At 33.1% G+C, this 12864-nt stretch overlaps 1 protein-coding gene across 1 annotated transcript in view; it reads left to right on the plus strand.

Annotated features, from left to right (window-relative positions):
- The window catches only part of LOC134692060 (espin-like), a 41198-nt gene that overhangs the window by 13486 nt on the left and 14848 nt on the right, over positions 1-12864 (plus strand). The window contains exon 4 of the mRNA XM_063552425.1: positions 6647-6769. Coding sequence (XP_063408495.1) covers positions 6647-6769 — 123 coding nt within the window. The remainder of the gene's footprint in view (positions 1-6646; positions 6770-12864) is intronic.

Genomic DNA, 12864 nt, shown 5'->3' on the forward strand with positions numbered 1-12864 from the left:
GTCGACTCATTTCTATTTCTTTACTTATTTTGCTTTATCGAGGCGGATCAGGGTACGGAAAAAATGGGAGGAGACGTAATTGTCTAGTGGTAAAAAATAGTACCCAGAACATTGATACAGCACATTTTTTTTTAAAGATTTATTACTAGAAATGATATTTTTTCTGGTCAGAAAGGAGTATGTTGAACGCCCTCTTTCCCGGATCCGCATCTATGACCTGAATCATACTATTAGATGATACCCTCTTAAAACATGGATACATGCATGCTTCTACGACATAATTTTAATCAGTTATTTGAAAAAATGCATAAAAATCTTGCAGAGTTCGCAATCCTTCAACTTTATTCTATCAAAAATCAGAGATATATGTTTTTTTATGTTTATTATTTTGTATCAGATCAGTAGTGTATACTATATCTAATTTCGGAAGACCTTCAAAATTGATAAAATTAAATGATTATGTAAAGTATATGTACATATTATAAGATGCCATTTAAAAGAAAAAAGATGTTTATTTTTAATACAAATAAAAATGTATTCATAAAAATGTTGGGAGCTTTAAAACACATAAAAATCGATTGATCGTATTCATAGCTCGAGATTACGAATGAATTATGTTTTGAGTAGAAATAATTGTTCATCAAGAAGCATACATAAATATATCATTATTCAGAAATTTGTTTTTGTTTACAAATGATATGCCTGAAATATTTGCCATTGGACATTCAGTGCCAAACAACCAAATGACAGTCTCTGGAAGCAATCTCATATATCCTTTAATAGCCTGAAGATTTATTTTATATTTAGTTTGTTATAAAAGCAATTAAGTTTACAATTTTGTTTTGTATTCGTGTTTATCTAACAAGAGCTGTGATAGATTACGTTGGCTTCTGTTTTCTGTTTATGTATTTTATGATAGAAAAATAACAAATTTATATATATATATATATATGTGCAGGATAGAGTATTTACCATTCAGGAGATATACCCCGTTTTTTTTGGCGATGTTCGTGGAGCTCAGTCTTCAGTTTTCCATTAATTGATTTGTCTTTAAGCCGATTAAAAAAAAAATGTCCCTTAAGTATCTTTTGTCACTTGTATGTTGAATACGTCTGAAACATCGGCGACTGGACGTTACAATCATCAATGATTCAATCTAGAAACTTTGAAAACGGTGATATTGTATTCAAGACTTATAAATCATCAAATCACAATTCTACATTTTGTGTTTAGAGCACGAATTTTCACGTACCCTAAGCTTAGGTATTAAGGAAATTTTTGTATCTGAAGCTGGTAGAGGGATTTTATTTTCATGTTTAAATGGTTTAACACTAGTCATTTTAGGGGCCCTTCATAGCTTGCTGTACGGTGTGGGCCAGTCTCCGTGTTGAAGACCGTACTTACACATTCGATGCTTTAACCTACACATTGTGATTAGGATGGATAGTTGTCGCATTGGCACTTATACCACATCATCTATATCTATTACCCGTTAAAATAATTCTTATAAAAAGAAGTACATTAGATGAATTAAACTTAATGAAAGATGCATTTTGGGAGTACAAATTCTCACAATGTTTGTAGGCGTGAGAAAATACGACCATGATTTGATAATTTAGTTTTCTGTCCTTTTTGATAGAATTCTTGAACGATTGAATGATTTTAAATCACTTTATTATAAGATTGCTAGTTGAAAGAACACATTTCACACCTTTCTGGAAGATAACCATAATTTGTTATTTTTTTCAATGACATTGTAAAATTGTACATTATCTCTACGTGATGAACTGATATTTACTATCGTCCTGTGATCAGGAAGTTATACACCTGTTTTTGACTCTGTCTTTTGTGCATATCACCACCCTGGTTACTTTGGCTTTTGTGCATGTATCAATAAGGTAAGATACAACGAGCTTTTATTTCGGTTGATAAATTCTTGTTTAGCAAATCCAGTCGCAAATATCTCAGGAAGTTGTACACCTGTTTTTGACTGTCTTTTGTGCATGTCACCACCCAGGTTACTTTGGCTTTTGTGCGTGTATCAATAAGGTAAGATACAACATGCTTTTATTTCGGTTGATAAATTCTTGTTTAGTTAATCCAGTCGCAAATATCTCAGGAAGTTATTTACATGTTTTTGACTTGTTTTTGACTTGTTTTTGACTTTGTCTTTTGTGCGTGTAATATACAAGTAAGAAAAATCATGCTTTTATTTTGGTTGATTAGTTTTGTTTGAAATTTCAGTGGCAAATGTTTCAGGAAGTTATACACCTGTTTTTGACCTTGTCTTTTGTGCATGTTACCACTGAGGTAAGATATTCAAGCTCTATTTCGGTTGATTAGATTTGTTTGCAAATGTCCAGTGTAAAATATTTCAGGAAGTTGTACACCTGTTTTTGACTTTGTTTTTTGTGCACGATACCACCCAGGTAACATTTGCTTTTGTTGATGTAACAATCAGGTGAGATACAACATGCTTTATTTTGGTTGATTAATTTTGTTTGCAAATGTCCAGTGGCAAATATTTCATGCCAATTTATGACTTCTGTGAATTTAACTCCCTGGTTTTTTGGTCTTTGTACATGTTATAATCAGGTATGATGCAACATGCTTATAATTTCGGTTGATTTAAGTTTTGTTTTGCAAATGTCCAGTGGCAAATAGTTCATGCATATTCAGGCTAAGAACATGTTTAGTAATAAATCAGTTTAAATGCTTTAATTATTTAAACGAGGATCATAAGCAGCCTAAGGTTAACATGTGGTATTCGTTATTCAAGAAGGGTTTGTAAAAAAAACCCAACGCATTGCCTTAGAAGTGAAATGCAAATGGCATACTAATACTATATTTCGAAATTTTAACTTAGAGCATATTTTGTAGTTATGCAGATAAATTAAGTGTATGAATTATTCTATCCGGACCTTTACTGTCTGAAAAGCACCCACAACGATTGGGCGTTCGTTTGACTCATTTATCTATTAATACGTAATCACGTATAGTGTCTGAATCGAGCCAAGTTTACGCTATTTCTAGGACGGAGGCTGTAACAGTCCTCTAATGCCTTTCGGTTCTTTCATTATTATACTTATTATATTTAAACTTCCATTACATTAATTATTAACTTCGCACTAAGCGGGTTTTATCGTATAGACGAAGTTGACATGACAAGTGAGGTTGAGTTCTGATTGTTCTCAAGAGACAAATTGTCCATTGACTAATTAATACATTTTGTGATTCTATCACATTAAACTTTGGCATTTTGTGTTAGAAACGGATTGAAAAATCGTATACTGAATTCAACAGAAATTATAACTAAAATCTTATTTTGCAACCATGTGGGTAGTTTGGGTACATTAAAGATAAGTGTGCCTGAAATACTCACGAGAAGTCGTTCGTTCGACTCTTATTGCTAGAGCTGTTAATACGCAATCTTAAACTTAAACAAAGCTGCAACCCTCTTGTTATGGAATACATTTTCTGACATTATAAATGTAGCAACAATTAATATTGATTGATTTTTGGTGTTATTTAACGTTAATAAGACAAATTTTGAAATACTGAAAATAGTATAATGGATAAAATGGATTCAACTTCTCGACTAGGAACTTTTGTTGGCTCTCCAAAACTAAAGATTCTTTGAAATGGTTATAATAATGGTGGTTGACTCAATTATCTGAAGTTTTTTTGGTATGGGTTTGTCAATAGTTTGCAAAAGATAACCACAACTCCCAATATAAAGAACCAAACCGCCAAATATATTTTGGGTCTCATCTAAGGACAAAAGAATTTACAATCACCCGGAAGAATTTTAAACATTTTAGATATGTGATTCAAGGATCTAGACCTCCGAAAATCATACTACAAGTATTACAGTATTGTAATCTTTATTTTATTTGAAAATATTTGTTATCTGACAGAATAATTCTAATAAAAAGATTTTTGTGTCAAAGTATACAATATTATACAATATAAAACGTGATTTTTATAGCTGATTTGATTGATTTTTGTATAACTATATCATACAATGAAAAATCTCCAGGGAAAGGGCGGTATAAATGTTATATCATAATATTTACTTATAAGACGTCAAATTCATGTCAGCTATTAAGAAATATTAATTATTAATACACATTTTCTGTAAACCTAAGTTTATGTTGAATTCGTTCTACAATCTTCTTTTATGATTGGTTTATTTGTTTTGTTTAATGTCCAGCGGCAAACATTACATGTATATTATTAAGGACGAGTGCAAATATACTGATTCAACCTGTACAGCGGCAAATATTTCATTTATATTACAAAGGACGAGAACAAATTAACAACAAAGAATAAAACGAGAAGGTTCTACTGTCCAGCGGCAAATATTTCATGAATCGAGAACAAATAGACAATTAATTAACCGTTTAGATTATTCTATCCAGTGGCAAATATTACGAATATAATTAGGAATGAGCTCAAATAGAAAATCAGGTGCTACTGTTTAGTGGCAAATAGTTCATGTATGTTGATAGGGAAGAGAACAAATACAGATGAACCAACGTAGTAGGTTTTATACTGTCCAGTGGCAAGATATTATTAAGGATGAGAAAACAACGGGTTACTCGAGTAGAGTTCTACTGTCCAGTGGCAAATATATTAGACAAATCGACAAATGAACCAACATATTAGGTTATACTGCCAGTGGCAATATTATATGTATGTTAATAGGGATGAGAACAAATAGACCATGAATTAACCGAGTAAGTTGTTCTGTCCAGTGGCAAATATTTTATATATTTATATCCTATACGGACGATACATTATGCAATAAATCAACCGATTAGGTTCCGCAAACCGTCTGAAAAATCCACGAAGAATAGTGGGATTTGATTAACTTAAGCTTGGAGAGAAAGCTGTCCTTGCAATACTAGTTTGTGTCACCTAAATGCGTAGATCCAGCTTTATATCCGGACATAGAATTGATTCAATGTTCACATTCTGTGGTTTTTTTTTTTTAGCTTTTCAATAATAACGTCGAAATAGCATCATGGTGTAGAGTATAAAAAGGTTATATTTTCATTATTAAGTCTTTATTGACCAGGGTGTAACACTTCTTAATTTTTCTATCATCCAAATAACCCCTTAAATATTTCGTTTAAAGATGTCGTTATCGGTAGATGTTATCAGCATCAGAAATTCGTACAGCCAAGGGCGAGTCAAATCTTTACACATTACGTAATCTGCCATTATGCAAGTCAGTGCATATTTTGGTGTTTACCAACATGGTCCGTTATCTTCGAGGGTGGTGTCGATGTAAGAAAACAATTACCTGCTAATCTCAGGTATGACAGGTGTTATCTCTCACCTGTTGAAACCTTATCACAGGTAACGACACTTAATATTAATAAATTGACAAGTAATGATTGAACAACACCCAAGATTTATCGTCTCATCAAAGTCACTGGACGCCAGTTTGAATTGTTTTGTACGTAGTTATAGTTACTTGAGAAAAAAAAGATGAATATTGAGAATTCTGCCTCACTATGGATGTTTTATACCTCAGGCATAGATAACGTTAGCTGTATTTGGCACAACTTTTAGGACTTTTGGTCCTTAATGCTCTTCAACTTCGTACTTTATTTGGCCTTTTTAACGTTTTGTATTCGAGCGTCACTGGTGAGTCTTTTGTAGACGAAACGCGCGTTGGCGTATATACAAAATTTAGTCCTGGTATCTATGATGTCAGAGTTTATTTATATGTCAGAAATATTTCAAGTTTATAGATCCATGATGGCTTTTGTTAAGTGCTACTCTGCCTGAAAAGGGTTTATGGGGAGGGGATGACAGTGTTTCAACCCCCTTTTTATCAATCCATATAGTTGGAACTCCCCCACCCAAACCAGTTAGGTCAGTATCCTCTTTTTTTAAATGGCTGGTTTAGCAATCAAGAGAAGATAACTTATGCAAAAAATACGAACAGATCTTCTTCATGATATATGATCATATATGAACAGTACTTTTTAACAGTTCATTTAGATTTTTTGGTGATTTAAAATATACAGTTCATAGTTTTAACTGATAAGAATAAAATGACATTTATCCTCAGCCCTATATATATAGATAATACATGCAGGTAAATAAGCTTCATCTGTCTTAAAACAACAGTCGATATAACCAGGGACAGAGAATGTGACATATTACAGCCGATTTCAATGAGTGTGTAGCTATCTTAGTAATATCTTTGGTTAGCTTGCTGACTAGCTGAACAGTGAAGTCATTGTTAGGTAAGATATACTACCCTTCTTTCAAGTAGCCTAGTCCGACAGACAGATATATCGGTTATCTGTCGGACCATTCTACTCTTAGTGGAGGGTAAGTTACCTAACCTAACAATGACTTCACGGTTCAACTAACAAGCAGGCTAACAAAAATGTTACATCTGCCTACACACTCAATGAAATTGGCTGTAACCTAAATATTGCTTTTGTTTATGTTTTGTCTCATTCTTGATTGACTAAACAGATTATAGAGAATTATGGGAATGCAGATTTGATTTGAATATGAATATGTTATAATACTGCTAGACATATGGAGGATAATATATGAATGCTGCTTATAAAAGATTTATATAGATACATGTATAACTTAGTTCCTTGTTTTATTACAGGTGATTAAAGCTCTGTTAGACAACGGTTGTGATGTTAATATAACGGACAATGACGGACTAACAGCAGCAGAATTAGCTGAGAAGTGTCATCAGTCCGGTTGTGCTGCTCTCATACGTGGAGAGGTACGTTAAGTATCAAAGTTTGCACATGCAGCTATCACGTCATCATTTCATCGTAGTCATGATGTGAAAATATGGACTTATGGGTAAAATGCACAAAATTGTTGTTGTAATTTATTTCACAAGAATGTTACGTTTCCCTATTGTATTTCACTTGCTGTTTGATTATTACAATAAAACGGGCGAAAATCATGAATGTAAAGTTGAAGTTGAAATGCTTTAAAATCTATTAGAAATTGGAATAGAATATTTAGAAGCAAAACAGTTTTGAAATATTGCCTCGCTTGCAACTGGAAACGAGACTTGGACGTGCTGTTCCCGAGTCAACAATAGATTCAGTACAGCTTGTGATATTAGGTTTCGATGGCGAGACACATCTCTGTGTTAACAGTTTATATGTTTTACATTTTTCAATCTCTACGTTTTAAAATATTTTGTTTTATATTTTTGTTGATAACAGATTAAATGACTCCATAAGGTAAAGTACAAAGGACACTGCATGCTTTTCAATAATGTAGGAACTATCTAATCAAAGACTATGTACCATTCAGGGATGCATACATTAAGCTTATTATAATTTATAATAGAGGATTGTGTATAAATGTTGTTGGTTGCAAACATTAAACTTCAAAGAGTTAGGGGAGATTATTTTTTTTTGTGTCTGAGTTGGAAATTTATTTTAACGTAAAGTGTGAACTTTTTTCGACCGTTTTTTTCCCAAAATTTAAAACTAAGGTATTTGGGAAAATCTGAATTCAGAATAAGATTTGTCATCTGCGTGACCACATTAGTTTCTCCCTCCAAATGAAAATGGGAATCAAACTATTTGTTTATGAAACAAATCATACCCCCCTCACACTTTTGAAGTTGAATGGTCGTTCCCTTATTTGTAAATGTCATATTGTTTAATATTGAGTTTTAATATGATAGACCAAAACAAAGAACTTGTATTGAAGCATTCAATGGCTTTTTTTTTAGCCAATCGCAATAATCTATATAGACTCCTGCATTAATGTAATATTAACATATATTTTTTATTGACTTATATACTCCGTTATAACTTGAAAGTGTAACAGATTTTTAATGTAATAAATTGAATTTAACTCTACCAATTCCTTATTTGATTTAGTTAGCCACGAGGCAAGTGGCATTGTGGGACTTTTGGTAGACCCACTATGCCACAGTTCGTAGAAAGAATTATACATTCAGCCATTTAATTTTGTTAGCAGATGCACCTCGTAGAAACTGTATGTCAGTTTGTCAATTTTTCACGGCCACAGCAAAATGAATGGTCTAATGTTAAATTTCGATCCATTTAAGAGATATTTTTTTTCAGAAAGCATTCATACTTATGTGCAAAACATAAGGTAAAGCATACACTTTCATTTACATTTTCTGTAAGTTATATCTTTCAGACCTATATATGTTTACGTATGTCTGGCATGCATGGACATGACAAAACTGACGTTTACGCAGATCACTGTCCGCGTCAAACGAATCAATATAAACAATCAAAAAAATCAGATGCGGTATGATTTCCAGTGAAGGTACCAACACTATCAAGCAGAGACTGAAGGGCGTAGATGATATTAATATAAATCAAATTTTAAATGATTCATAAAATTAAATCTAGTCAAGAATTGTATTGTACCATATTCATCATGAATGAATATTTTTTTATATGCTCCTAGGGGTAAAAATAAGCATTTAATCTATGTAATATTCAATGGCATAACTGCGAAAATATACGACTAAAAAATCTAAAATTGTAAAAGATAAATAAAGAAGGTATAAAACACAAGACTGACCAACATTAAATCCGAGGTGATGGCAGGTGCACCGGAAGGGTCGACTTTTTTCTGTTCCACTTATGACATCGACGAGTCATTTAGCCAATGATAATATGGTCCAACAGTGGATCGGTAATGTGTCCTTTAGACCGATAAACCTCACCAACGTTTTAAGGTATAGAACCACTAATTCAGTCCCGGTCGGAAAGAAAGTAGTACATATTTTAAAATAGTTCCTACGCATAGCTGTATCTTTGTCAATAGCGGATATATTTGGTTAGTTTTTGTATCAAATGAAAGCTTTGGGACTTGGAATCATTGTAGAACCCTAGTTGAAAGATTTTTTTGAAAAATAAAAAAGTTAATGAAAATTATGATAGGAGGTCACATTTGGCCTGTTGTTCAGATTTGATGTTCTTGTTGTTCTGTCAAACTTCCGGGAACTAGTACGCTCTAATATGCAATTAAAGGTATGTTGATATGTTCAGCACAAGTCAGGATAATGTACAGTGTTGACATGAAATAATTGCCACTTTATTTAAACTAAAGATGAAGTAGTTATTAATGCTTGAAATTGCAGAACTTAACACAGAAAGCAATGGGGCTATGACTTCGTGGTTTTATACATCAACCCCCCCCCCCCCCCCCCCGGGACCATATGACTGGATAGAACCTTTTGGTGAATATGCCGTTAAGTGGAGGGAAATAACTTAAACAACTTCAGGAAGGCGTGGTCGACTCCTTTAATAATTGACAATTAAGGATTGCTTGTTTCCTTGGTAGAGGTCTTCGTTCTATCCGGGATCTCGTGCGTTCTCAAACAATGAAAGTTGATGGAAACGACTCTAATAGTGGTGTTTTAAACCATCAAACAAAAAACATTTCTTTCAGTTCACACCGTCACGGGAAAATCTTTAAAGTGGATGATGGTCTGGGTTAGATTAACAAAAGAGAAAAAAATGGGGAAAAAAAATGTATATAATGGTTTACTTTTTAAATTGTTATTTGGATGGAGAGTTGTCTCATTGGCACTCACACCACATCTTCCTATATCTATATAGAAAAGTTGGTAATTTTTATTTTATAGATTTACGAATAATAATAATGAGGCTCCTAAATATAGAGAATGGAGGAAAGTATAGAATAATGTCCCACAAATTAAAAACAAAATTAATAAAATACACTCTCCATCCAAGAAGTTATTGTATTTTTACACCTTTAGGCTTTTGATACCTACATCTATGGAGATGTAGATAATGTTATTTATTGATGATCAAATCGATTTTCTGGGTTAAGTCTTGAAAGAAAAGGAATATTTAATGATTTTACATCATTCACTAATAACAGATGTTGTTTTTACGTAATGTAAATGTGATATATAACAATGAATAAATTGTTTGTTGTCAAATATAAGTAATAAACGGTGTTAGATGTGTATGTAAAAGTAAATGTAAAAATAAAAGTAAGTTGTAGTATAGGCGGAAATATTATGGAAGCAAAACGATGATATACAGTTCACTCATAATACTTTTGGCTGTCCAAAGTCACCGTTTTCGGTATCCTGAAATTCTTAGTTTGTTGTTGGTTCATGTCATATTTGTTTTTTGTATATTTATAAATAAAACCGTTGGTTTTCCCTCATGAATTTTTAGACATTTTTTTGTGTCGGTGGTCTTTTATACATGGGCGGATCCAGCCATTTTAAAAAAGGGGGCCGGGGTGTCCCAACCCAGGACAAAGGGGGTTCCAACTATATGTTCCATGTAAATGCATTAATCGGCCAAAAAAAGAGGGGTGTCCCCCACCCCCACCCCTAGATTTGCCAATGTTTACAGCTGCCTATATTCTATTGCATGGTTTTATTCATTGTTGACTTGAAGGTCCCATGGTAAAATAGGATTCCATATCATTTGAACTCTGGAGAATACATTTAATGGTCTCATTTGAATGCATTTTCATGTTCAAATGTGATCGATTTTTACACATGGGAGTTCTATTGTAGCATGTTCGCATTGAATTCAAGACTGAAAACTGTGTGGCGTTACCAAATTCCTTCGGGTCAAATACAAGACTTGAAATAAGTGTGTGCTGATTCTCTTTCAGACATGCTATAGATTGCAATACATCTGGCGAATAAACACGTATACAATCCGAATCAGTGTGTCTTGTCTTGTTCAAAGCAGGTTTCATATAGGGGAATTGAACGATTCTAAGGTTTTCGTATTCGTCTATCAGGGTAAATCTGACCTTGACCTCATTTACAATTATCATGTTACGATACTTGTATTAAACTTTTATCTAAAAGACTTTCAACATAAATGCAACCATGATCTGTTTAACAGGTGGGATATTTCAGTGCGTGCACTGTGCACTCGTGTGCAAGTATTTTCTTTGCAGTCCTAGGGAGAAATCATGTTTAGAATTAATTTATGAATAATCATGAACTTAAATGGTCGACCCAAAGGTATTATAAATCTCTCGAGTAACATCCTTCAGATATTGAGAGACAGATTAGTCTTGTCAGACAAGAATATTTACATTTTTGAATTTTCGTTTTACATATTTTCCCTTCAGGATTAAAAGCTATAAAATCTGCCAGAATGTTCTAAATTTTAGTTCTTGTGTCATTTCATAAATCCTCGCAAGAATACGTCCGGCCCGGGTAATAATAAGAAAGCTTTAAATTTTTCGCATTAGTACGTAAAGAATTTTTGTAGCTGTCAAAAAAGTGAAGGTTAAAATGCCATGTCATTGAGTGCATGTTCACAGCCGGAGGTAATCCGCAATCAAAGAGGTAAGACCTGTATTTCATACTAGGGACTAAATTATTCTAAAATCTGAAGTATCAGCATTTTACATGATCTTGGTGGTTTAAAAGGGGTTCCAAACACAGGATAACGGGGGTTGGTTGGGTGAGGGTTGTTTCAAACCATATGTCCCCATTGAAATGCATTGATCGGGGGGTTCCAACCACTGGAGCCCTTCCCATGACAAGCCACTGTAACCATATGATTGCGTATTTTTAAACTTGTAGACGAGTTGCTAATTGCCAAAATATGTTTCAACGACAATTTTGAAAAATTTCTGCAGATTTTAAGTCATGACTTTAAAATTCAGTATTCTATTCCAAAAATAAACGAGAAGGACATGCTTGACCAATACAGATATTCGTTGGAAATATAGTTCGCGAGTTTGTTTGCTCAACGTTCTGTACAATAGCTTAATGTTTTAAGTCATACCGTTTTACGAAGTAAAGCTAAGCAGGGTCTTTCATTTCATGAACAAATAAATTCATTTTGATAAAGATTTTCTTTTCAACGCAAACTTACGTTTCAGAAAAAAATAAAATTTATAACATGTTATTAAAATTGTCACCAGCAGTGATATTTAATGGGTGTATGTAATTTAAGTTAAAAAAAAATTTTCAGTACAAAAAAAATCATTCGGTTTAATCAACTTTCGGATTTTGACCCGTGAGTGAAATTGGGCCATACTACTTTTTAGAAGAAAAAACAAGCAATAACCTTTTGACTTATGTTTTCCAAATGCAGCATTTATAAGTTCTTAGTTTGATAGTTAAAAAACGCAACCACACATCATCCTGGTCAGATCAAAGAAGAATAAGCCTAGTTAATTGGACCTTTAATTATTAATTATGTATTGTCTTAAATAATGAAAGGTAGACTATCCTTTAGTCATACCTGTTTGATTCCACTGGAGTTACCTAGTTCGTTTTACCTGTAAGTAGAATATATTACAGTAAAAAAGAAAGAACATTACACTATTGACTTTTTATATTCATTAATAAGTTTGATTTCAATCATCGTGCATCTATATCTTTATTTGATGGGTATTTAAAACGTTTAATGACCGAACACATGGATAAAGAGCGAAGAGAACTTTATTATATGCAACCCAGCTTAAACATCAGTATCTAGTTTGTTTTTATTAATAATTTTCTATCGCAGTAGATGTTCGATTCTGAATTGGGGTTACAAGTATTAAACATTCAGTCATGCAGTACTACCCAGTGATCATCGACTATGTACAATGGCGGATCTAGGGGGTGGGGTCCATGGGGTGGGGTCTAGGTGGTAGATCAATCTTTTGACAATTGATGCATTGGGGACATCATATATATGGACCCTTCTGCTTGGTTAGAACCCCTTTTAGAAATGAAAGGATCCGCTTCTGTACATACTATTCAAGGTTGATATGTGATTTCATAACGAGATTCGTTGCTTTTGTCTACAATCTGCTTTGCCAAATATGTTTTGATGTACCCAGTCTAGGTACAATTCCTCTAGT

This window comes from Mytilus trossulus, chromosome 12 (assembly GCF_036588685.1).
Source record: "Mytilus trossulus isolate FHL-02 chromosome 12, PNRI_Mtr1.1.1.hap1, whole genome shotgun sequence".
Taxonomy (NCBI): Eukaryota; Metazoa; Mollusca; class Bivalvia; order Mytilida; family Mytilidae; genus Mytilus; species Mytilus trossulus.